This window comes from Notolabrus celidotus, chromosome 21 (genome assembly GCF_009762535.1).
Source record: "Notolabrus celidotus isolate fNotCel1 chromosome 21, fNotCel1.pri, whole genome shotgun sequence".
Taxonomy (NCBI): domain Eukaryota; kingdom Metazoa; phylum Chordata; class Actinopteri; order Labriformes; family Labridae; genus Notolabrus; species Notolabrus celidotus.
The window spans coordinates 3,600,706-3,627,626 of record NC_048292.1 but is presented as its reverse complement, the minus strand read 5'-3'; the positions used below and the strand labels follow the sequence as shown (position 1 = coordinate 3,627,626).

The 26,921-nt window shown below is 44.1% G+C and overlaps 3 protein-coding genes and 1 long non-coding RNA gene across 5 annotated transcripts in view; 2 read left to right on the top strand and 2 right to left on the bottom strand.

Annotated features, from left to right (window-relative positions):
- Window positions 1-465: 465 nt before the first annotated feature.
- Window positions 466-3,786, top strand: LOC117805064 (transcription termination factor 2, mitochondrial-like). The gene is made up of 2 exons (XM_034673643.1): window positions 466-534; window positions 1,557-3,786. Exon 2 carries the CDS (start codon window positions 1,564-1,566, stop codon window positions 2,701-2,703), a length of 1,140 nt encoding a protein of 379 aa, XP_034529534.1. The 5' UTR covers window positions 466-534; window positions 1,557-1,563; the 3' UTR covers window positions 2,704-3,786.
- A 1,808-nt stretch (window positions 3,787-5,594) lies between these two features.
- Window positions 5,595-18,331, bottom strand: LOC117805059 (cryptochrome-1-like). Its single transcript, XM_034673636.1, has 13 exons — window positions 16,897-18,331; window positions 10,014-10,122; window positions 9,789-9,931; window positions 9,515-9,699; window positions 9,325-9,413; window positions 9,078-9,218; window positions 8,087-8,398; window positions 7,774-7,925; window positions 7,460-7,662; window positions 7,050-7,160; window positions 6,841-6,939; window positions 6,563-6,724; window positions 5,595-6,385 (listed from the first exon to the last, which is right to left on the bottom strand). The coding sequence occupies exons 1-12, from the start codon at window positions 17,052-17,054 to the stop codon at window positions 6,567-6,569; spliced, it is 1,860 nt and encodes a 619-aa protein (XP_034529527.1). The 5' UTR covers window positions 17,055-18,331; the 3' UTR covers window positions 5,595-6,385; window positions 6,563-6,566.
- A 2,936-nt stretch (window positions 18,332-21,267) lies between these two features.
- The window catches only part of LOC117805039, a 35,571-nt gene continuing 29,917 nt past the window's right edge, over window positions 21,268-26,921 (bottom strand). The window contains exon 3 of the long non-coding RNA XR_004629324.1: window positions 21,268-21,574. This is a non-coding gene — a long non-coding RNA (uncharacterized LOC117805039). The remainder of the gene's footprint in view (window positions 21,575-26,921) is intronic.
- LOC117805038 (ankyrin repeat and BTB/POZ domain-containing protein BTBD11-A) overlaps window positions 24,448-26,921 on the top strand; it is a 302,242-nt gene continuing 299,768 nt past the window's right edge. Inside the window, exon 1 of one of the 2 annotated variants that reach the window (XM_034673594.1) lies at window positions 24,448-25,553. In XM_034673594.1, coding sequence (XP_034529485.1) covers window positions 24,689-25,553 — 865 coding nt within the window. In that variant the 5' untranslated portion in view covers window positions 24,448-24,688. The remainder of the gene's footprint in view (window positions 25,554-26,921) is intronic. The other variant, XM_034673593.1, reaches the window with a different exon arrangement.

The following is a 26,921-nucleotide window of genomic DNA, read 5'->3' as shown; positions in this document are numbered from 1 at the left end:
ACATCCTGGGTAATAAGCCATGATAAGGCACAATCATAATAAAGTATAGAGTAAAGTTATTCAATTCAATTCAATTCAAAAAACTTTATGTGTCCCCGGGAGGCAATTTAAGGCACGTATGAGCAGCATTGAATACAAAAAAACAGACACTTAAATTATAAGGATTGTAAAAAAGAAAGAAAATAGTTAAACAAAAAACAACAAATTTTACAGACGACAGTATACCCATATATACACATACACACACACACACACACACACACACACACACACACACACACACACACACACACACACAGTCTTTCAATTATTTACCAGTTATTTCTTTCCATCTCTACAATCATGATAGTATTCCAGATAATCTAGAAATCAATCACATTATATTTTATACATTTCAAACTCTGGAACATGGACACAAATTTTGGCCCTGTTGGCCTTCCATACTGTTATGCATTGCCTCCCTGACTCCGCCCCTTCATTCATGTTATGAAAGCTGGCTGTTTGACACACTGACTCCGCTGGCTGCTAGATCTGGTAAGATAACCTGATTTATTATTGATGTAACATAAACATGACTTCTTTCTGTTTTTATTCTGCACTTAACATGAATCAGTGTTGTTCTGTGTCTCGTGTGTGTAGCTGTAGGTTTTGGTGTTACATTGACCGCCTGTGCCATATAATGCACATATGTACCATCACATACTGCTGTCGGGACAGAGTGTTCCCTGGTTTTGTTCCCTCAGAGGACAATCCTTATTCTTACATTTTAGGAACAAACTCGACTCTTTGAGCAGTTTGCACACTGAGGTGGAATTAAAGGTGTATTACACTGTATTAAAGAACAAATTACAGGTTTGAACTTTACATTAATATCACCTCTTCATGCAGCTGTGTTGCTCCAGAGAAAAACAAAGGTGCCTTTTAAAGAAAACAAGATCAAAACCCTCCAGTATAGGGAAATTATCTTTCAAAAGCATGATTTTGCATGTAATTATTTTGAGAAACTGCAAGATCAAGTGTTATACTAGGCTATATATGTATATGAGATCATTCTACCTCTTGTGCAAAATGTACAACTTGCTGCATGCTAGAGAATGCATGTTCCAGAAGCTTAAAACAGCTGTTTTTACTTTTATTTGTTCTCTTTTTTTATTAGAGGATCAAAAGTGGAACAACCTGTTTCATTGTCAGCGAACACAGACACTAAGTTTACACCAAAGAATACATAAATTGAACAGAATCTGATATTTTGAAGTCTGTTTTAATCATTTCATTGGATGCATTATTAATATTTTACTATTAAGGTTTTATAATCCTTTATTAATTGGTGGAAATGTCCTTATAACCTCTATTTAAGAAGGCACCACTGCATATAAATAGCCTCTGAAATAACGGCCTGATTGTAACTCATACAGCGAGGTGTCCTAAACAAACTCCTCCCTCTAAGTGTCCCAGTGTTCTTCTTTAAAGGGACAGTCACGCTGTTTTGAAGTAGGTGGGAATCAATGCCTTACATAGTCTGGATTTTCATCCTCACCTCTCTGCCCTCCCTGCAGATCCACAATGCTCCGAGTCACCACCGCCTCCCTGTGCACCTACTGTCAGAGGATGAGGCTCCTCCTGCCTCCCTCTGCGTCTGTCTCCACGGTGTCGTCTCCCAACAAGCGCATAGAGAACCAGCAGACCGTGGACTACCTCTACGAGCTGTCCGTGGACATCCGAAAGGTGCGCAAGTTCAAGCCCTGGGTTCTCTCTGAGACCTCTGCGTACGTGTCTGAGACGGCTGACCTGCTGCGGGACATGGGCGCGGACTCCACAGTGATCGCCCGCATCCTGGAGAGTCACCCTGAAGCAGTCCTGTGCCTTCCTGAGGACGTGGCCGCTCAACGAGACCTTTGGGTGACCGTGTGTCCCAACAAGCGTGAGCTGGTGAGCATCATAGAGAAGTTCCCCGCGTCCTTCTTCACCTTGACGCACCACAGCAACCAGCAGGCCAACATCCTCTACCTCCAGCGGCTCCGCCTCAGCAAGAGGATCATCGGGAAGCTGATGGCCAGCGCCCCGCAGAGCTTCAGCCGGCCCGTAGAGAGGAACCAGGAGGTGATCCACACTCTGAGGGAGACGTACCTGGACCTGGGCGGGGATGAGGGGAACCTCCGGCTGTGGTTGCAGAAGCTGCTCAGTCAGAATCCCTACATCCTGCTGCGCCCGGCGGAGGCCTGGAGGGACAGTCTGGGCTTCCTGAGGGAGCAGGGGTTCACCACAGAGGAGCTCCTTCACTTGGTCTCCAGTCTCAGAGCGTCCATCGCCGAGCTGCGGCCGGAGAGCATGGAGCACGCTCTTGCGTATGTCGAAGACGCTCTTTCCTGCTCCAAGGTGGAACTCAGAGAGCTCGTGATCCGCTGCCCGGCTGTGTTGTACTACTCTCTGCCCACTTTAGCCGGGCGCTTCCAGGGACTGATGGACGCTGGGATGACCATGGAGCAGGTGAAGGAGTCTCCAAACGTGCTGGAACTCACCACACAGATCGTGCTTTACCGGATCCAGAAGTTGGCGTCGTACGGGTACGACGTTCGCTCCGGCAGCCTGGACGTCATCGTCGGGACTAAGAAGGACTTTGAGATGATTTATGGGAAGCTGCAGCTCAGGCAGCAGAGACCGATGTTCAACCCTGTGGCTCCTCTCAGGACTGTAGAGGAGTAACTGTTGATATGCTGCTGTTTGACATGTTTTCTGGGAGTTAGAATAAAGGACTGTACGCTGATGTGGGGAAAAAGGTTTGCAGCTTCACCTTCATGCAAGAAGCAGAAGAGGGGAGGCAGTTTGAGTACTACGAAATAAGGGATCTTCAAGCCTTGTGACTCACTTTGATTCAGTGTGAGGGCTCAATATGGAGGGTAGAAGATCTGAGGAATGTACTGCACATGCTCAAATGATGCAAAAGTCTGAAACAAACTTGACAAATAACCGAACAACCAGGCTGCTACCTCTGGAGCTCTCCTGTTCTGAAGTCTGGATCTTCACCCTGTGTGTGTTTGCAGGGCGTGTGCTTTGACTGCAGCTGTTTTGGCTTCTTGCAGCATGTTCTTTATTTGCAGCACATTTCTGTTGTTGTACTTGTTTGGGACTTCTGCACGTGTTTTTGGATCTAAATGGTTCCCGCCCTTGTTGACTCACAGCGCTCGCCAAAATATGACTACAACTGTTATGAAAAAGCTACAGTATTGTGTTTTATATAAAGATGAATTACAGATGGCATCAGATTCAGAATGAACTCCAGGATACTGGTTCATAAAAGAGATGCAGCGATGAATGAACATACCAGTTGTTCTTTTGATTGCATAATGAGTGTTTTTAAAGACGCAGGAAGTCAAATATGTCCGACTCAAGTGTCTTCAATCTGAGATGTTCCAGTTTTCTTTACTCACTGAGGTCAGTGAACTAAACGTCTTTGGGTTGTTGACAAAGCAACACATACGGATCAACATGTTCATCATTCTCTGACACTGCAAGGGCTTCAGAAGGGAATTTGGTAATCAACAGATTTCATGACAGTTTCTCAAAAGCATCAGTTTACATTTACACAAATAAGACATTTGCACATATAATTCTAATAATAGTAAAGTTTATTTATATAGCACTTATCAAAACAAAGTGCTTTACATCATAAAACCCACAATAACAAACAAAGCATGAGGGGGACATGTAGAGCTAGCAGGACAATTTAAGAGGAACAGCTGAATAAAAGAGAAACTACTAAAAGCAATCAAAACATTTAAAATCTGTAAAACAAATAAAAACAAAGAGTGAATACAAAGAAAATGAATAAAAGTAGATTTAAAATAAATGTATTAGCGTGGGTAAAACAATATTACAAGAAGGCCTTTCCATGAAAATCTGTTTTCAGCTGTGATTTAAAAGAAGATCCTGATAAATAACAAACAAGTACAACTGACTCTGCAAGGTAAACAAACTCTGTACAGATATAAACAAACATATTTATACATAAACACATGAAGACATCTCTAGTTGGTTAAATGATAGTGTGATGGTTCAGAGTGCTGTAATACATGAGGTGATGTTTGATGTGATGTAGCAGGTTTCTTCATATAACCATGAGGTGGATATAACAGTTATTATACGTGCAGGAAAGCAGCGTACTGAAACACTGAAGGTCTATAAATCACAGGTTTGTGGATGTTAATGACTATTTTGGATGTTCAGAGTTCCTATCTTCGTGTCTTCCTCCTCTTCCAGTCTGAACTGTGATGCCAAAAAAACAGACTGAGAAACAGCCATGCTTCATAAGACTACACGAGCTTCCTCTGCTGGCCTTCCTCACAAACACACACTGGATCAATGCAGCAGAGAAACAAAGACCAACAGCTGCCTGATGATCTTTAAAGCCTGATTTACTACTGTAACTAATGCTGACTGTGCAATAAATGACACGTTCAATTTCAGTCTTTTACTGCCTTTCTTTTTTCAACAGAGGAATAAAACTTAGAACAAGAGCAGGAGGATTCAACATATTGATGTATGTGTTTCATATTAAGATAAAGAAGCTAGAGAAGGACTAGTTCCAAACATTAATTATATCAGGGTGCAGGTTTGGCCTTGTGGTTAAGTTAGTAAGTTAAGTAAGTCCCCTCTATTTGTCTTTCCAGACCCAACTCGGTCGAGGCATGATGGCTGTCTAACATGAGTCTGGTTCTGCCTGAGGTTTCTGCCTGTTAACAGGAAGTTTTTCCTCGCCACTGTAACTAGATAAATACTGCGATGTGCAATGCTCATGATGGATTAAGGTGGAGTCAGACTGAGTCTTACCCTGTCTTGAAGTTGGGTCTCTGTTCATAATTTGACATAGAGTGGTCTAGACCTCCTATGTTTGTAAAAGCGTCTTGAGATAACGTTTGTTGTGATTTGGCGCTATACAAATAAAGATTGATTGATTGATTGAAGTTGCACCCCATGTACAGAGGCTATGATCCTCAAGAGGGCCTGCAAGTCCCTTCCCGCTCTCTCCACTGTCTTGTTCTCTCTGAATAAAGACGTAAACGCCCAAAAAGGAACCAGCCCTGAAACTGCCTCGGTCAGAAAGGGGTATCTGAGAGGGAAAAGTTGAGCAACATCCTGTCCTGTGATCCAGGAAACAGCATTTGCCTCATTCATGTTTGAAGTTGTATCAATGTCAAAGTTTAGATGTTCACTTTAATGTGAATTACAACAAATAAACCCTTACATTGGGGCAGCAGTGGCTCAGTCCATAAGAACTTGGCTGGGGAATTGATAGGTCGCTGGTTCAAGTCCCAGAGTGGACAACATTTGACAAGTGGACTGTATGAGGGCTGGAGAGATGCTGGTCCATTCGCCTGGGCACTGCCGAGGTGCCCTTGAGCAAGACACTGAACCCCCAACTGCTCGGGTGGCGCTGGTTGAAGGCAGCGTTCACACTCTGACATCTCTCCTAAGCATGTTTGTGCATGATTGTATGTATAATAAACTGTGTGTGTAGCATGATGTAGTATGTTTACCTTTACATACTATCTGTTCCTCATACTGTCAAGCTCCAAAGAACAGACTGAAAGCGTTCGTATATTTAAACCAGTTTTTAATCAAACAAGCACATTGAGGAGAAACAAGAAGAAGGAGGAGCAGGTCTCTCCAGTGGTACATATCAGGGTAATACAGAGGGGGCATGATATGAAGTTGCCTTTTCTCAATAACCATTAACACGGGCAACGACTGGATAGATAACGTCTTACTGATATTGCCTCTACAGTGAGAAGGAACAAAACAAGCTCTGAGATAGAGGGAGGGAATGATCAAACACGTCTGTCCATAGAAACATTGGATGGCTCAAAGAAGAGAGAGAAGTGGGAAGAAGAATAAACGAGCAGACGAGCAGCTGTTCTTATTATAGATACAGGATTATTTAGCTTTTCATGGACGGACTATAAATGTTTTCATATTTTATTGAAAAGTTTCCATAAAAGAAAGATCCATCCACAATGATCTGTCATATCAAAAATATATCAATGAGTCTATGGCTACACAAAGAGAGTAAACACATACAATATCCAAATATGTACACGTTTGTATGTGAGCAGATATTAGCAAATTCTTTATTTACACAAGACTTTTTGTCCCGTCCACCACGAGCACAGTGTGACGCTCCCGCTGCAGGGCCGCCGTGCGGTCCCATTGAGAATGTACAGTCCAGATAGTGTCTGTGTGTCCATGTGCGTGTGTGTGTGTTTGTATGACGGGTCCTTCTGAGCGTTTGCTCATGCAACAGTGCGGTGCTGTAACAAAAGTCTTAAAAGGTCCATGTCGGGTCAGAATGAGGACACGACGTGAGTCACAGCGAAGTCTGGAGACTCTCCTGAGAGGGGACAAGAGAGGACACGAATGAGGTCACATGAAAAAGTACGGCTTTAAATTTTACCAGGAAGATATGTGACTTCACTTCACACGAGGAATGATGCAAATCATAAAACAGTGTCTGTAAGGGTTGTGTGAGAATCAACAGAGGAGTTTGGGGAGTTTGAAATCAGCTGACCTCTTTAGTGGGTGCTCTGTCTCAGGACTTTAGAGCCTCTGAAGTTCACCGAGTCTTCACTGTGCCGTTTGATGCTGGTCTGAGAGCTGCCGTGGGTCTTGAGAGCAGGACCGGGTATCTGTTGTGAGCCTTGAGAGTAACACATCACTCCTGCACTGGTCCCTGCAGAACCAGAATTCAAGATTCAAGGATTAGTTGAGAAGTTAGAGGATGAAAGTTGGAACAGAAGAGAAGTGCAGGAGGAAGGGAGCAGGAGGTTTGAGTTTACTGTGACTCACCCTGCTGGTGTGTGGACATGCTGGTCTGCTGATCCCCCTGCAGGTACATCATGACCCCGCTCTGCCACTGCTCCTCGTTCTGAACCGGCAGCTCGTAGCCTGAGAGGAAAAAGGAACAAATGCTCATTCTCTTTCATCAAACTCGACTCTTCAACATAGAAGAGATGCTCTAATGGATCCGGTGTGACTTCAGGGGTTCGGTCTCTTACCTGATGACGGTGCAGCGTCGTGCGTGGACCTCACAGAGTAACCGACCACGTCTGAGGACATCTCTGTGTTACCGTTACTGTTCATGTTGGACGGGACTGTCGCCAAGAGGCCTGAGGACAGAGACAATAACAGCTTTATTAAGTATTCAAGTGTTTACAGACACTTCTAACTGATCCCAGGTCAGCTAAAGGTTCTCATGTGGGCTCAGTTCTTCCTATTTTAGTCTTCTAGATTCACTTGAAAGCTGCAGCTCCTCGTCCTGACCTCTCTGAAAAGAGCTCAACTTCTTCTAACTCCCTGTTATGTCACAGACTCTCAGGAACGGTGTGTGAGTACTACTGAGGTGTTTGATGAGTTGAGCTTCATGTGAACATTTAACAGTTCTAATCTGGATCCGGTGTGTTCTTACCGAGGCCTCTGTAACAGGAGAGCTGCTGGTAGATCTGTTTCATCCTCTCGATGTTGAGGCGGCTGGCCTCTGCATGGTGCACCATGGGCTTGGGGTAATGCACCCCGATGATGCACTTGGCTGCTTTCTGCACACTCTCCGGAGCGTTCCAGGGGTCATAAATATACTTGGCAGGAAACCCTCTCAGAATGGGCAAGTAGCGCCTGAGAGAGGAGAAGATGAAGAGCAATGAGCATGATGTACTTCATCGTAACGAGGAGAGGAAAAGTGCAGAAAGAGGTAGAGGTGTAGGACTTCAGGAGAGGGAAACACACCTTATGTAATCCCCGTTGGGGTCTGTGCGTCGGCCGAAGCCCACTGGGCAGTAGCAGTGGAAGAACTGCTGGAAGAAGGAGCTGCAGGAGAGCCACATCCAGCTGCCGGCGTTAACGCTCCAGTCTGCATCGAGCAGCAGCTCCTCGAACACCTGAAGAGACACAAACAAGAGATTCATGTTAGAGGAGGAACAGGGAGTTATATGGAACAGGATCAGGGCCACTGAAAGAATTCTGACTTTTTAAATTCTAAGAAAAAAGTCCGAATGATTAAAATGACTTAAAGGTCAAGTAATAAACAAGTGTCTCATACCTTCATGCCCTCCTCCCAGCTGATCCACAGGTCTCCTCGCGTCAGGAAACAGGCCACGGCGTGTCGGGCCAGGTGGTGGATCCAGCCCTCCTGCCTCAGCTGGGTCATGATGGCGTCGATCCAGGGGAAGCCGCTCCGGCCCTCCGCCCACTTGGCCAGCGCCTCGGCGTTGCGGTCCCAGGGGATCTGCACGCAGATGGGGTTGCTCTCCATCTTGTCGAAGCAGGGGTTGTTGGTGGCCGCCGTGTAGAAGAACTCGCGCCACAGGAGCTGACCGTAGAGCGAGAGAGGAGGGGAGCTGTTCTTCTTCACCTGAGGGGGAGGGAGGGGGAGACTTGTTGGTGTTCTGAATATTATCTAATATATTGTATTAATTGTTTATTAAGCTGCTTCAAAGTAATGAGATTCTGAAGCTAAACCACAAAAGAAAATCGATAATTCTTCACTAACACTTGATGTTTATTGGCTACGAGCAGCAGCATTAGAGACTGAATAAACTGCTTCACACCACTAGGGGGAGCCAGTGCAGCTTCTCTCTCAAGAGTGCATTAAGAACCAGCCGGTGGAGGTGCAACAATAAGGTGTGTCCTGAAAATGCTGGAGAAGTAAACTGCAGCTGCAGGAGGAGAGTCTTAATTCTCACATGTCCTGATACTTCACTAATATCATTTTAAGCTCCTCTTCTTCGTATCATGTGACTCCGCTCACTCTTGGCTGCTTTCCAGTCACAGTGAAGTCATCAGAGGTGATTTTCTTAACAGATGTAACTCATTTGTTTGAAACCCTGTCGCGTGCCCTGCTAGAAAACTCTGCTAAGAAAACTGGAACACGTTGAATTTGGATTGATTCAGAGAGAGCTGGTAAGCTGTACGACACTGTGGCTTCATATCAGTCTCTGTAGGTACCCGAGCTGGGTCTAATACAATTCTCTAAGCTTAAACAGGACCAGGGAGTCATCCTGTCTGTAGTTTCAGGTCTTTTGTTGTCTTACCTTCTTGTAGAGGTCGGTGAGTTTGAAGTAGAAGAGGCGACAGGAGAGGCAGCCGAAGCGCAGGTACGGACTGAGGCCTGTCGGGCTGGCCAGCAGAGAGTTGGCGTTCATTCTTGGACGCTCGAAGTTGGCGACCCACGCCTGATGGAGACACAGTTAAAACATTAGGTATGAAAAAGCAAGGTTCACAAAGTTTATCCTCGTCTGAAGGATGTATTTCTAAATCTTCTTCTCTGACTCGACTCACCTTCCTCTCCAAATGTCGCTCTAGTCTTGTGAGCGCTTCAGTCTCTCCGCCCGGCCACACGGCTGAGGACAGACCCTCCGTGTCAAAGCCTGCAGAGTCACATTAAAAACGAACAGCATGTTAAACATCATGAGGGAATACAGCTAAGGTTTTAGGTTTTATCTGAACACTTCAGTCCGCCTCCACTCACCGAGCTCCTCCAGAGACGGGACCCCGAACTTGTCGTCGTGGTCATCGGACAGCGGCGTAGTGCACTTCCCCATGACTTCAGCTGTAATGGACTCTGCAGGAAGCTCCACAGGGTCCATGCGGCTGATCAGGGTCTGGAACCGCTTGTAGGTGAGAGGGGACTGCCCTCCGTTCAACTCTATGATCCTGAAAGGGTTCAACAGCGAGAGTCAAAGACCTGATGCGCACACAGAGTCGCAAAAACACAGCTGTGGAGAGAGGAGATGTGTACTCACTTGTCCAGGTCATAGAGTGTGTGAGAGATGCGGACTGTCACCTCCACGCCGGCCTCAGAGGCCAGCTTCTTAATGGCTGCATCTCGCTCCTTCCCAAACGGCTCAGAGTCGTACTCGTAAGACAAACGAGAGATATTCCATTCCTGCAGGGGAGAGAGGTTTTAAATAAGACGTCCACAGATTGAAATGAGAACGCTTTCAGGTGAAATGTGACGACTGACTCACCTTGAAAAGTCTGGGAAAGACATCAGTGGGTTGGCCTCTTATCACAAACAGTCTTGAGTTGAGCTTACGGAGACTGGAGTCTAAGTCCTCGAGACTCTGCAGTAAGAACCTGGAGGAGGAGAAGAAGAAGAAGAAGAAGAGAGGTTAATATGAAGCTGAAGGAGACATTATGTCAGCGGTAATTAAAGCTCCAGAGCGGGCAGAGAGAACTCCTCGATCACTGTTTTCATACAAAGGAGGAAGAATCATTATTTCAGGTTGAGCTCAGCTTGACGAGACATGAATCATCAGTTTGAAATGATCATTTTAAAAACACTAACTAAGGTAGGAGTCCGCTCTTCTATACATAAAAAAAACAGACGTCACTCAGGAGTGGCGAGCATTGTGTGCATCTGTGCTCGCAGCGTCTCGCTGTGAGGAAAGTGTTTCAGTAAGCGTCCTCTCAGGTGGATGAAAGTGTCACAAGGTGCAACAATCAGAGCAGAGCAGGTGTGTGTGAGTCAGCAGGGACTTCTGATGGCAGTGAGCCGTGGGGGGTCAGAGGGGAAACAGCCTCCTTTAAAAGAAGAAGCCCACACTCCTGGTTCAATGTGTATGTGGCCAAAGGTAGATTAAGCGGACGATGTGGCAGCTTTTGAAGTAAGAGAAAGCACATGCCAATCTGTTAAACACTCTGCTGTAACACGGGATGTCTGAGGAGGCTGATGAGTCTGAGAGAGGACTTAATAAAAGACTGTTTTTTATTTCAGTACTCTGTGACAGATACAGGAGAGGCTGCGAGCTGAGATACTAGCCTGTTTCAGTTTCCTTCTGAGCTCTAATTTATATGCAGAGGTCTCCTCCTCTCGGAAACCAACAAATCTAGGATGAAATTAAAGCTCCTTGTTGAAAATGAGTGATTGTGCAGCTTCAGGGGGCTGCGAGCTGAGCTGCTACCATGTTTCAGTTTCCTTCTGACCGCTAATTTATCTGCAGAGGTCTCCTCCACAGCTCTCGTTAAAAATGAGCGTCACACATTTGTTTGTGCGGCTTCAGGGGGCTGCAAGCTGAGCTGCTGCGAAGCTTGTTTCAGCGATAACTCCAGATCATGTTTAATGATAAAGTAAGAAGGAACATGTCAGTAAAGAAGGATGAGATTTGTGAAGTAAAATCGACCCACACACGTTTGTGGCGTACAGCTATATTTATTTTTCTGCTTGTTACATAAAGTCTGCGTAAAAACTCTTAACCCGGGTTTAATCAGCTGTTATGACATTTATCTATCAGTACTACAAAGTGGAAGGAAACCATTATCCTCAGTAGCACCACTTTTCCTCTTTGTGACCCTGACAGCATTAATCCACTTGTCTCGTATTTAACCTCCATTTAGCCACAGGTCCCCGCGCTCAGGCTCAGGAGGAGCGTACAGTACATCCTCCTCGGCTCTTCTCCTTGTGACATAACGGACGGTGATACATCGTTCACTTCAAAAAGACGGGGCCTCGGACTCATCCTTCAGGGCTGAATCATGCAGACAGCGGATGAGTCAACCAACCCGCGTCCACATGAGTTTAATCATCTCTGAATGTGACGTCAGCCAAACATACTGACCCTGCAGAAGGGAACAGGACCGGCAGCAACGTTTCTCTTTTAGAACAGAGTGTGTGTTCTCCTGCTGAGTCGGCCTCGTGCTGCTGTGTGTGTCTCAGTCCTATAATAAGACTGTGTGTGTAAACAGCAGAGCACCCACTGACACAGGTCCACACATGCGTACAGATGGAGCGGCAGTAATGTGGCGCTTCCCGTGGTGTTGCTATAGGTACTCAAGCTCGTAGGTGGAAGCTTCCTGTCCTGGATCATCAGAATAGAATCATGGCTGATTTGAAGAGCAGGAGACCCACTGTGGGAAACTTTCATGACTGTAAACTGGTGGTGATAAATAAATTGCAGGCGTTCTTGTTATGCATCAACTTTGTCCGATTCATCAGCATGCAAATTTAGTTTCCAGACTTTTGTTTCAGACATAAAATTTGCATGTTGTGACAGAAGAGACGGGTGAAAAAATAAGAGCCACAGAGCATTTGGCTTCATTTAAACAGCTGCCTATTCTTTTAAAGGGTACATATCTTCAGATGTCCTCAAATGTCTTCAAACAAAAATCTAGATCAAGGTTTTTAAAGGGCCTTCAGTAATATCACCATAAATGTATCACTCTGTTATTCATGTTGAGGTAAATGTGGAAAAATAAATGTACTTTGAGTTTTTATTTAATCCAGAGCTGCACAATAACGTCTAAATTCCAACCGGATCTGCGTCCAGTCCACCTCAGATCCGTCTCAGCATCAGATCTGATAGGTTTCTATTCTAGTCAATGTGTTAACTTCCACTGGATCCGCTCCGTTGCATTCCGTCTGATCCAGCAGGTCAAAGCCCTCTGGATCAGATACGCAAGACTTCTATTAGCTAGATGCCGGAGCACGACACATCAATCTCAACAGAGCAGATGGAGCGGAGCTGGGCCTGGAGTCAACAGGTCAGAGGTTTTCAGAGGACCAGAAAGACAACATGGATGAGGAGAGGAGGAGGAGAATCCTTGATTCAGTGATTACCGCGGGAAAACCTCGGTCACATGACTCCAGCTGTCCGGCAGTCTGGCGACAGACCAGACACGGATCTGGTGGAAGTCCCCGATAAGGCTCCAGAGGATATTTTTAGTGGTGGTGTAATATTTCCTGCACCCTGAAGTAGTAGCTCATTTCTTTCACTACATATTTTTAGATCCTGTCAGCTTTCCATGGACATGCTGTCCAGTAACACCGTGTACTTTCACATCTGGAAGCCATGAAAACAAGTCCTATCTGAGAGAGACTGAACTCCACAGCTATAACTTCTCCTGCCGAGGTCGCTTCAAACACCAGCTGCTGCTGCGCTCTCCTCCGAGGTTCACAACACGACAAACTCAGACCATGTGACTCCAAAAGAGAAGCAGCGAGCTTAGACTGTGGAGGATTAGACGAACACATAACTGTTCATGTGTGTCGGCATCTTATCATAGAGACCTTCAAGAAGCAGCAGACAATAATCACACCCTTGTGATGCTCTCTCTGAAGGACCTGCATGCTCACCACCTGTACTCTGTTAAAGCTCGAGTCTGTTGAGTCTGCAGACTGATATCAGATGGAGGCAGCTTTTGTTGGGATTAAGCAGAGGGTTTCACTGCTCGCCACTGATAGAGTCCGGGTCTCTTGAAGGAGCAGAAGTAGGTCAAAGAGACGAGGATGGGTGAAACATCTACTACTAACACACTGACCTAGTTGCGCCAGGCGAGGAAATGGGGGGGCTCTGGAAAGTTATTGTTGTTATGTCATTTGGCATTGATCCAAATCATGCACCAGGGATAACTCCCCTGTGTTGGACGGACGGGGCTGCTCGCCGCTCAGCACTCACTCCTTCACCAGCGAATGAAAGGATCGCCTGAGGGAGCTGCTGGTGCTCATACGAGGGCAGATTACAGACGCTGAAGTTTACTGCAAACTTCTCACTGCCTCCAAGCGGCACAATCATATCTAGGAGTTAAGCATGGACTGTTCTTTTAATGCAGCAGAGCCAGTGTTTGCTTTATCAGTGCAACTTTGTTTTCCTGATGTTTCTGATGAGGCCTCGGCTGAACTTTCTAAGATAGCGCATCATCCTTGAACATGTTTTTAAAGTCGTGTCCTACTTTTAAATAAAACTAAATCCTGCAAACACCAGAAAAAACTGGAGACGGGGGCTGCTAGCTGAGCTGCAACTAGCATGCACATCATGGACGTTAGGTTACCAACTACTTCTTCATCGACCCCCCATTTGTGTGTCGCAACCCCCCAGGGGGGTCCCGACCCACACTTTGGGAACCCCTGCACTAAACTGCCCATCTGTGATAGCTCCCCCACACCTGTGACCCCGATTTGGGAAAAGTCCACAGATATTTGTTGCATAATTTGTTGTTCTGTCAAACTCCCGGACGCACACTGACAGGTGTTATACTTGTTTGTCTATCTGGGACTGTGCTGTGGGTTACATACCAGTAATAACTCTGTATTTGCAGTGTGTGTTATGCAAGTGTGTCAAAAAAAATCTGGGAACTTCCGGTATCAAATCTGAGCAGCTGCGTGTTTGCAGACTTTACAGAAATGAAACTTGTTGCTTGAGGGAGAGGTGAACTGTAGATGTTTTGTCCTGTGCAGCTGAGTTAGATGAAGTGTCTTCCTGCACATGTCTGATGCATGCTCCAAAGAATCCAATGAATCAAAGCGCACTGAGAGCTGTGTGTGTGAGCGCGACGTCACTCCAGACTGCTGTTACATAACAGAGGCATAACATGGATGCTCCATAAACAGGCGCGCCTTCTGCTGCTGCTGCTGCTGCTGCTGCTGCTGCTGCTGCTGCTGCTGCTGCTGCCCTACTCTCCCAGTGACGGCATGGGACCGGACCAGAGCGCACAGCAGGAGAGGAAACAAACACATCCAGGGAGACTCCTACTGTACTGGAGCTCTTTCATTCAGCAGCTGGATGTGCAGACTGTAAAAAGTGTGTCACAGTGGTTTCCACAGAAGCAGCTAGCGGAGTCTACTAAATTAAAGTGTGGGTCACAGATCAAACTGGGGAGGAAAAAACACAGCGAAGGTTTTCCACGTAACACTGAAGGCAGAATTTGAAACACAGGACAAAGACGTCAGTGTCCATATCAGGCCCTCGTTCTTATCTGTGTCACATGAGCGTGTAAAACTTGTGAGTACTGAATTGTGTCACCAGCCCGTCTTTATCTTTCAATGATGCACGCTCCTCCTCCTCCTCGACTGTCTGGGCTTCATAGAATGTCGGTTATGTAAAATCTTAAATATTAAATCATGCATCGCTTCGTATCCACCAATGAAATGAGGAGGCATTTTGGATACGCGAGTTCGAAAGTGTTTTTCATTCTCAATTATGTCAGCTCGGGGAAATGTGGGAGCGTAATCAAGGCAGGAAATATGGTAATGTGAGTATTTTCAACAAATATGTAACATATTAGTCACTCCATGGAGTCTGTGTCCCAGAGGAAGAACTAATTAATCATCTGCATGCTGCCACACTGGAGACAAACAGAGCTCTGAAAATGGAGATGTGGGCTGCAGGAACATGTGCGGTGATATAACCTGTGCATGAAAAAAACTGTCCATGCAATAAGGCGCGCAGACTGCAGCGTTTTTCTACAATAATTACAGTCTGAGGACGTCATGCCAAAGTAGTGTTTACAGATTCACAGCTAACACCCCGCTTCAAGAGAGGAAAGAGTTAGATCATGAATGATGTGTTTTCTCTGTGTGATTATGGATCTGAAGAACCTTGAGGTTTGATTGAAGGATGATTACAGGCTGTTTTAGTTACAGGAGGAGCCACGATGATTGAATTCAGATGTCATTTTACTGACTTTGACACCACTTTCGTTTTGGTATATGAAGAATACGCCTGATATATCAGTGTGACACGATATCTGACCTCTCAAATACTCATACAACAACAATCGTCCACTTTTACTGCTGCAATATAAACCCAAGCATGCAATCTATCACACATCAGTGTTATGGTACCAATGAACTGCCCTTTGAGACTTCTGCATCTGCATAACAAAGCGTCAAAGTCACCATGCAAGGGAGCAAATATGTAAAGCGTGACATACGCAGCATGAATACGGCATAACTTATGTAAGGGATAATGTATGATTGGCAGGTTGTTATGGGAAACAGAATCCCTACAGGGTGAGACAAGACACTGACGTGAAGCAGAGGTGTCTCGACCACCCTGAAGGTTTCTTGTTAGTTCCCCTAACCCAGTAAGAAAGCCGGGTAATAACTACCTGGATTGTTTTGACATGAATGCATGTGATCAGTTTGACTCTGGTGTTGCTCATGTTAGTGAATGTTAATAACCACTGTCAAGGGGTTTTGACCAGTCACAATCAAGCTTCTCACACAACTGGAAGATCAGTAAGAAAGCCAAGTAATGAAATGCATTATTTGCTTTCTTAGGAGGGGTGAAAGGTGACAAACTGGGTTGTCTTCACTTGACATCTTCAAATTGTCCAGTCGAACCAAAATAGTAGGTCAAATTTTAACAGTTTTGCAGATATATTAGAAGATCATTTAATAATTTTCACTCTTATTTTTGCAGATTTTTTTACCAGACTGTAGCAGGAAGATAAAGGTATGCATGAGGGGGGAAATACCTGCATTTGCAGATATGTGTCTGATGTATAAACTAATTCATGATCAGACCCCACCACCACTTAAACAATGTGTGTTACTCTGCAGGAACAATCCTAGGGAGACCAGGGCGTCAGCAAGAGGAGACTGTTCAGCTAAACATAGGAAGACAGTCAGCATTTTCAGTCAGAGCAGCAGGAAAATGGAACTCAATTCCTAACCACATTAGAGACTGTGCAAGGCTCAGTGTTTTTAAAAGTACACTGAAATTATGGCTCAAGGAAAAACAATCATGTGATCATCTCAATGCATCAAATTAGAGACAATGAAATGTAATTTTAAATGTGTCGTTATTAATGATGGACTGTGTTGAGTAGCCTATGTATTGTTTTAAATGCTAGTATGTTTGCATTGTACATTTGTTTACATCTTCCTGCCCAGGGACCAGATGAAAATGAGTTTATAGCTAACTCTGGCTTGACAGTTTTTGTTTTGCATGGCCCCTGTCAAATAAACTAATAAATAAATAAATAAATAAATAATACAAAAAACATGTCAAATAAAGGCAAATCAATGACATCATTTGATGCTCAAACCAAAACAAGCACATGTAAGGGACAGAAAAAGTGCATAAATGGAATAATTCAGCATGCATCAATCACAGTGATGTGGACCCTCACCTCCACCTGTTGATCCCAACGTTGGACGATCCAGCAAACCAGGGGTCGAGGATGTAGACGCAGCGCACGGTGTCCGCTCCCTGCAGAGATTCCTTCAGCGACGGGTTGTCATGGAGCCGCAAGCCCTTCCTGAACCAGTGCACCGTATTAATGACCATTACTCGACTGGACGAGTGCTTGGTGTGGGTTTTGAATGAGGGGTGAAAAAGTCCTTCAAGTGTTCACTTTGCTTCTTTTTTTAATCCTTTAACTCTGTGATTGTTTCAAAAAGTATGTCCAAGAAAAAAAACACAGGAGACAGAGTCCACAGGGGTCCACAGGGGTCCGAGTGAGTGACAGAGAGAGCTTGTATGCCTTTAAAGCATACAGTGTGTGAGTCTTGGATCACTTCAGTCCAGTATTATTAGCCTTGCTCTAACAGAACCTTCTCCATGATGTCAAAGTATTTACAAACCTTCACAACCATCTGGGCTGTGCGCGCGGCGGGCGTTAGGACCCGGATGTCTAACGGGCAGCAGAGGGCTTGTTGTATAACTTGTTATTCTGAATACTGAAAAAAGCGAGTAAAAATGAACACGTAGTTGAAAGATTTTACAGGTATAACAGTTTAATAAGTCTATTAACGCTGCTGTAATAACACTGTAATAACACAGAGGTTAATTTGAGCCGTTGGTTTCTGTGAGACACGAAGGCAAGCCAACCGAGACTACAGAGAAAGCTGGTTATGTAAAAACCACAATTCCAACAGCAGTTCTGTCAAATTCTTCGACTTAATGTCATCAATATATTCACTTAGCTCTTATAAATCCGAAGCAGTCCGTGTGTGTCGTCTCTTCCACGTCTCAGCGGTAGTTTTAGAGCAGCTTTGCAGGAGAAAATGTCCTCAACGTCTACGATTAGCTGCTGAACATCCAGTCACCGCACCTACAGCCGTGACTCCGCCCATACGTGACGCACGCAGCTCTGAGCGTTCTGATTGGCTGAGAGGGTCGAGTTCGCTTCCAAGCGTTGTCACGTTTCTGCAGCGTGCTCTCCCTGACCTAAATGAGACAACGCAAGCTAACTGTGTTCACTGAGCGTACAAGCTTTATTATGACCTCTGGAGCATATTCAGCTTTTTTATACACTTATTCATGAAGTTATATCGAGTAATATTAAATAAAAAAAATTAATGGCGCAGTTAATTTTTTTTTTGTCTTTTTTTTCTGCATGAACAACAACTTTTACACACTTAGGAGTTATATATCTTCCTTACACAAACTTAGGAGATAGTTGAATAATTGCATGAACATGTTAAGACCTTAGAATGCATTCAAAACATTGTTTTAGTCTCAAGATCCCAATGTCTTGTTTACGATAGAAGTACCCGGATGAGCACATGAAGTCAGGCATGAGGGTTCGGACTTCACCTCACGCGCCACCCTGCGTGCTCATGAGTGTGTAAGAGAGAGAGAGGGAGGGAGAGAGAGAGGGTGAGAGAGAGGGAGAGAGAGTAGTACACTGACTGACGCACTTCATATTGAAACCCAGCATTGCAGTTTTGCTGAGGATTATTGCAGAAACTATACAACTGCAAACTGTGCAGAAGGCTGTTTTATAAAGTGTTTCATAGACTATAAAAAAAGTAAATTGCAAAGTAGGAATTTGCATTAAATTTTCCCAAATGCTTGCTTTTAAGCGTTTTTAATTAATGCTCCAAACTTATCCACTTCTGTTGAATCAAAACTTTAAATTTGAGCTCATTCTGTCTCTATTTGAGGTTTTGTTTACCTCACTTTAATATATAACCTCCTAGTGTTGACTTTAAATACTTCATGCAACTCTCTGTCTTACATAAAGCCCTTTGGATAGCCTTATATTGAGCAGGTGCTTTACAATTAAACTTTAAATGAGGCCAAAACCTTACTATAGAGTAATATATTCACCCACCTTTATTCACCTAATTTATCATTCATGTAAATGTATATCATACTTTTATTTTATTATAATTAAAGTAATAGAAGCTGTTGAATTAGTATTACCACACTGTCACATTTTTCACCATATGTAATGTTATTTAATGTCTAAATAAAAAATGCGTCACAATATTCTCTTATGTAAAAAGGTCTGTAATTATGCAAGAGACAAAATGCAGCCTTGGACTGTAGATGTAGTTCTGTCTTCTGGCCACTGAGTGGCAGTATTATATCATACTAACGAAACAATCTCTCTGTGTTATGATAACTAATAAGCTGTTGATAGATTTGATGACCATGTTATTAGATTTTAATGTTATTGCTGTAAGTGTTGTAATATACAGTTAATTATGTTGTTATAGACTGAACTGTGTGGAATATAAATGATAGATTGTACTAGATAAATCTGGTGTTATTTATTGTTTAAAAGAACCATGTTATCTTTATATTCCTGATGATACAGTGGCTTCTAAGGGTCGACAATTTAAGTAGATCAATGTCATGTGAATTAAAGAAAAAGGGCTTTACTCTCTCTATATATATATGTGATTAAAAAGGCAAACATGAAAAACAACACGATGCAAAAACCAGCCACACAAAAACGTGACAACACAGCATGACTAAAAAAACATGTTTACATGGCACACTCATCCTGCTGGCAAAATACTAACAATCTTTCATCTTGCCGGGAAAATCATGATCATTTTTTCTGTTACCAGGCAACTAAAGCTTAATACGTGAGGACAAGCTTTGGAGGACCACAGAGCATGTAGAGAAGCAGCTGACAGCTGCCCACCTCCACCCTCTCTCACCTTAGTTAGTCAGCAAGATGTGCTGCAATGCAGACTGCAGGAGATCAACTCGGTTACTGTCACAGAGCGGAGGATGGGATGTGCTAACTGTTACATCTGCTGACGGGGAGCGGGTCTTCTCATACGAGTGCTGCTTTATTTTTATATTTAATAATTTCATCAGAAGGTTTTTCATCATTCAGACTTTCCACAATGTCGACAGAAGATTATTCAGTAATCAAAAAGCTTCCCAAGCGACCACTCTTCACTAATTGACCACATTCACACTGATGTCATTCTAACCGTGGGAGCTTAAATGATATTGTAACGTCATATGCGACTTAAAAAAACACAACAAACACATATACAGGACAAAATCAGTGAAGAAACAAGCAGTATCACTTTGTCCACAGGGGGCGCCAGAAGCAACACAAACTGAATCTTGCAGGAGGTTTGAAAGCTACTTTGAAGTTTGCTGGTGAAACAGCTCTACTAAGGTGTAAATTCCCTGCTTAAATAATGTAAGCTAGGAATTGATTGAATGTTAGCTCACGTTAACATTCAGCCACTTATTCAACATATTATCATTAGCTAGGAGGTGGCTGAAAGCTAATATCTAGTTTGGTAGTATAAGCTAATGTTATTGTTTGCTACCAAACAGTTGAATGCTAGCATAAAAAGCAGCTAATTTAGCATTTAGACACTATGTAACATTGCAGTTGGCTAGGAAGTGTCTGAAAGCTAATATCTAGATAGTTGGTAGTATAAGCCTGCTGAAATATCCCAGGTGTAAATCTACACCTCTCGTTAGGTTAGCTAATGTTATTGTTTCTTACCAAATAGCTGAATGCTAGCATAAACAGCAGCTAATGTTAGCATTTAGACACTACGTAACCTTTCAATTGGCTAGGAAGTGGCTGGAGGCTAATACCTAGTTTGGTAGTATTAGTTCGCTACAATCAAACAGATACAAATTCTAGCTAACGCTATTGCTGGTTAGCAATTGGTTGATGCTAGCATAGTCAGACAGTAGCTAATGTCATCATTGAGACAGTAGATAATATTTCAGTTGGCTAGGAAGTGGCTCAAAGCTAATATCTAGTAAAGCAGTATTAGCTTGCTACGATACCACAGGTGTAAATTACTAGCTAACTGAATGCTTACTAGCATGATTTTGGTTGGAAACGCAGCATAACAGCATTCCCAATTATCTTGAAGTATCTATGGTTTATGATGTATTGTTACCCTGAAGTATGGCCCAAAATTCCCACCATACATTTTCAGTTGTGAATTGATTGATTAGCAGGTAAGCTAAGGTTAAAAAAACGTACAATTTAAAGCTCCTTTGAGGAGTTTTCAGCTTTAAAAAAACCCACAACTTATGCATTACCACTTAGTCCACAGGGGGCGCCAGAATCAACCCAAACAGAATCTTGCAGGAGCTTTACAGACTACAGAGGTTAGATATATAATCACAGTTTGATCTTCTCGCCCTGAGTTAACACAGAAGGTAAATGGCCACCTTGGGGATAAGGGGAAAAGCAATTGATGTCTGATGAAAACTTATAACATATGTCAGGCCGTGTGCTAACTGTGGCTGCTTTTAACAATCGTCACACAAACAATGACACAAAAATCCTGCCTTTATCTGTTTTACACTCTTCCTTGTCAGTCTGTCTTCATCTGAGGGTGTCATATCATTTCTCTGCAAACGTCGATGTGGTGCGGTTTCCAGTGCTGGCATGCCGAGTGCAGTGTCATGCTAAGACAATACGAAAGGGCCTCTGGCATGGCAGGCGGTGAGGACAGATGGTTGGTCCAACGCCGACGTACGAGGAGGAGCCCCTGCAGAATGGATGAATCATGATTCCACCGACTGTTCCTCTCAGCACGTCCTCAGACTCCAGCTCCCTCACTCTTTGTTTTCATAACCTGACAGAAATGTTGTGTTGTGGAGCAAAAAATGATCAAACAACATTATGACGGAGCAATGTTAAACCTTGTTGCTATATCACGGGATGTTTGAGGTGTCTGTGATCTTGAGAAGCTTGGACTCTGTGCAGTCAACAGTAAAATATTTATGTGGATCTGACAGTAAAGCTTATGGTGTTCCTCAGTCGAGCTACTTTTGATGCAGACTCAGTATCATTCAGGATCATCACAGTGGGAGACAGCATACTGAGAGAGAGCAGCCTTTCCCCACAGGACCCAGGACTGTGCAGATCATCTTTATGCAGTTCGGGGAGACTGCATTTTAAAAAACCAAAGAGGTTACCCCAGCTCATGATGTCTTTATCCTCATGAAACAGGAAGAAAACAGCAGAAAGACCTGTTGAAACATTGTGGTTAAAATTCCTGCATCTTGATTTTCTTCTTTAATTCTATAAATGGAAATAAAATACATATTAGTTGTTTTGCTGAAAGCTACAATCCAAATAACGCCCACAAAAAGTGGTCAAAAACTTTGCATGACCTCTAACTCTTCCTCCAGGCTTCTGCATCAAGGTTAAAATAAAATAGTTGGCTGTTTGTGTCACTGCTCTGCAAATTTTCCCACACAATCAAACACTACATTCACATTTCCACCATGTGTCTCCCCAGCAGGAATCCACTTCATCCTGGCACTGCGGTGATCGCTTCACTGCAGATACATACAGGACTGCATATAACAGATTGGTTGGCACAGCAGCCAATGTGTGTGTTTCTGATTCTGCAGTTATGTTTCACCAGCACCAGGTAGTCTCTGCTCAAAAGGTAGCAGGCAGGTTGTGTTTGTCAATCACAGCTGATGGAGGTGTGGATTGGTTTGTTTCCGCCCACGGTGTTTCAGACTCCACCTGTCTGTCGGTTGTATTGTATGGAAGGCTTTAAGCGCCAATATTGATTTAAGCTTTAACGTGATTTACACTCAAAGACATTTTTCCATTTCAGGCTGTATATCATAAAAAATGTCCTTTTTCACATGAAGAGCTATAAAATGCTCTTGATATGCCATACAATGCTTCATATTTACAACCTCCTGGGAAAAAACAGCAAACCACATTTTGTGTTTGCATGTAGTCTTAAGTATTGCGATGTAGATTTTTTTTGTTTTGTTATATTTTTGGGCTTTTTTGCCTTTATTGACATGACAGCTGAAGAGACACAGGAAATGTGGGGAGTAGAGAGAGGGGGAGGACATGCAGCAAATGGTCGACTGGCTGGGAGTCAAACCGGCGACTTCTGCAACGAGGGCTATAGCCTCGATACATTAGGCACTTAGACCGCTAGGCCACCAGCGCCCTGAGAGATGAAGATTTTAATAACTTGTATAAAAAACTCATGTAACCAACTTTGATTGTATGGTACACACAGCAAACAGTAAAACACAGGTTGTCTGTGTCACAATGTAAAAACAGGGATTAAAGGCACTGTATAACGGACAGGTTATGCAAGTTGTCTACCCATAACTAACCGTGATGCAGATTGGCTCAGTTTAGTCCATCATACACCAGGCTCCACCTCTTCCTCAGACTCCTACCTGTACTGTATGAGGAGCCAAAAGGGTCAATATTAGCCTTTACATCAACACATTAGAAAAGGTATGTCATAATTATGTTTTTAATGCTTTAAGATGCTTTATTAATGATGTTCCAGGGAGGTGTGATAGCAATAGTGTTCCACCCAATCCTGCAGTGCTGTTCTGATTGGCTAGTATTGCTGTACTGTCATTGGATATTACCAAACACCTCACAGATAATAGGGACATTTTTTAACCATGTTTGCTCCAATGCTTTCTGGTATTTCAAAAGTCTTTCCTTTGCATTTGTGCGATCAACATCGTGAAAATGATCCACAAGCACACAGATCCACAAAGAGACTGGAGATGCTGGAGTATGCATGCCAGGCCAGTAGATGGCAGTAGATGACAACACACCTGCTCATAAAGGCATTCTTCAACAGAGCAGTGAGTACAAGGAAACCAGAAGACGGCGCTGAAAGCTTGAAAGCTGCTAACTTCTTCTGGAGACATGTTAATAAACAAAGTAGAGTCAGCAGTACAAACACGGATTTATAGTCCACTATTGTTGTTTTTGTCCTCCAACTTGTGTAATGTTATTTCACTGAGATATGTATGTGCAAAAGGGGCTGTTTTCAGAGGTGCGATGTACCACATGTTTGTATTGTGACAGAATAGGTTACATTTCCACAAAATTTAACTCTCGCACCTGTTCTCAAAAGTTTGTGTATTCAAATTGCCGACAACGTCATTCCTGGGTTAATTAATGGCCAAAATGTTACTCCAGTTATTAATTGAATGTGTTTTTGTGTAACATGGCCTTAGTGTCAATGAATAAGTCACAGTTGACTTTCATCTTAAAGTTGTTCTTCACCAAAACAGAACAACGCTTGGTCCAATCAAACAAAGAGCATTTTGCAAGGATAACCTTGTTGACCTTGGTTAAATGCCACCTTAAGACGAATCTCCTGCTTGAAGTTCTTACATTGATTGCTGTAGCTGTGCCTTAAATCTATGAATATTCATGATTATTAATCTAGTCTGATTACAAACGCTGCAGGTAATTGGGTTTTGAAAAACTTGATACATAACTTATTTTGTGCACATCAGCACTGTCCTCTAATATTTTGGATAAATCACATCAATTCAGAAAGTAATACTCAATAATTTGCTGATGGCAGCAGATACACATGCCAATGAATGAACAGAGATTTGGCACTTATTTTAACACCCCACAACACTCCCATCTCTGGGGTGAATTATGGCACTTTTGGCTTTCCATACAGCTGCGCTTGTTGCAGTGAGCGCGGAGGGTTTGTGCGCTCTCAGGTTACGCGTCTGAAGTTGTGGACAAGAGGATACTGAAGACATCCAGACACTTGGAGAAGGTGGAAAGTGAAGACTCACTTCCTGAGGATCTCATTCTTTTACGCGGGGAAATACAATTCAGCCCTCGGACAGCGCGCGGAGGGAAACGAGAGAGGAAAAACGAGTTTTGTGGCATTTAATTGGGAAACCAAGCATACCCAACAGTATGCAGTGCAGTTATGGCAGGCAAGGGTAAGACAGTCGTAAGGACGCTGGAGGATTTAACGCTTGATTCTGGTTATGGTGGAGCCGCGGACTCGGTCAGGTCGTCCAGCGTGTCGCTGTGCTGCTCTGACACGCATCAGTCCGTGTCGCATGGGGCCAACTGCTGGCATCTGACCGAATCCATGCACAGCAGACAAAACAGTGTGGACACAGTGAACACCGTCCTGGCGGAGGAGACGGAGATACTGGAGTGCTCGGGTCAGTGCGCCAAGCTCCCCGAGCTGGAGGACGTGCCATGGAGCCTCGGAGAGGTGGAGGGCGCACTGAAGAAGGACGAGGAGCTCATGGTGGGGGACCCTCCGCCCGAGGTGCTGGCGCGGCTCTCTGCTCTCATCAGCCGCGCGCTGGTGAGGGTGGCTCGGGAGGCGCAGAGGCTCTCTTTGAGATACGCCAAGTGCACTAAGCACGAGATCCAGAGCGCCATCAAGGTGGTGCTCTCATGGACCATCTCTGTGAACTGCATCACGGCGGCTCTGAGCGCCCTGTCCCTCTACAACATGAGCACCGGGGACAAGTTCAGCAGGGGCAAGTCGGAGCGCTGCGGGCTCGTCTTCTCTGTGGGGAAGTTCTTCAGGTGGATGGTGGATAGCCGGGTGGCCCTCAGGATCCACGAGCACGCGGCCATATACCTGACGGCGTGCATGGAGAGTCTGTTCAGGGAGGTGTTCAGCCGCGTCCTGCGCAGCGCGCTGGTGGAGAGGGACAACGGGGTCCCCAAGTTTACGCTGGAGTCACTGGAGCAAGCCATCAGCGGCGACTCGGAGATCTGGGGGCTGCTGCAGCCCTACCAGCACCTCATCTGCGGCAAGAACTCAAGCGGTAAGACACGAGCAGGAGTCAGGGGATGGTGATGGTGATGAGCTGTGTGGCTGAAATATCAGGAGTGACACTTTGTTACATTGGCTCTCCATGCTGGAGGCTTGGGTGTGTTGTGCGTAATAATCATCCACTGTATGAGCCAAATCATGCACATAGTCCACCTCACTGTATTCATCAGAGTGTCTATACCTGCTCTGAGACAAACCCAGAAACAGGTGTCTTCTCCTCATCACAGGATAGAATCCAGTCTCATCTGGAGGGAAGGAGTCTTGTTTGAGGAAACTGAATTTCCCTCCAAAATTCACCTAAATATGAAGTTTTATTCATTTAAAGCTGCCGTGAGGAACTTTTGATTTATAGCAATTTTGGAGCCCCATTGTGGACAAAGTGATACCTCTTATCTGAAAATGGTGTTTCTAAAGCCAAATGTCAATCATGTGGTCTGACACCTACCCCCTCTGAGTGGTATAAGGCATTAAAAATGACAACAGAGAAGATATCAGTGTTGTTGTTTATGGTTTTGTTTGCTTTTGAAGGTCTTAAAGAGGCATCAGTGTTGGTTTTAGTCTGTTTCTCAGCTGGTGAAAAACTCCTCACAGTGCCTTTAATTTGAGGCATTTATGACTCTAAATCTCCATATTTGAATGAAAGGACAGTTTTCACATTGCACCATGTCATCATTTGCTGGTTTGAGAAAGTAATAAGCACGGTGTAATGATGCTGCTTATCTCAGTCCCTCCCAAACAAAGAGAGCTGACACTTTGTTATATTGGCTCTCCATGCTGGAGGCTTGGGTGTGTTGTGCGTAACAATCATCCCCTGTATGAGCCAAATCATGCGCATAGTCCCCCTCACTGTATTCATCAGGGTGTCCACCTGCTCTGAGACAAACCCAGAAACAGGTGTCTTCTCCTCATCACAGGGTAGAATCCAGTCTCATCTGGAGAGAAGGAGTCTTGATTGAGGAAGCTGAATTTCCCTCCAAAATTCACCTAAATATGAAGTTTTATTCATTTAAAGGCACTATGAGGGGTTTTGAACTGGCTGAGAAACAGACTTAAACTGACACTGATGCCTCTTTATGACCCTCAAAAGCAAACAAGACCATCCACAACAACACTGATACCCTCTCTGTTGTCATTTTTAATGCCTGAAACTGCTCTGAGGGGGTAGGTGTCAGATCAGATGATTGACATCTCGCTGAAACACCCTTTTACTGGCAAATAATCACACCATGTGATAAATCTGTATGTTAAATGCAACAGGATGCGATTATTGTCTGAAGACACACAGGACAAGAGATGAGAGGTATCACTTTGTCCACAAGGGGGCGCCAAAATCGATACAAACCAAAAGTAGCTCACAGCA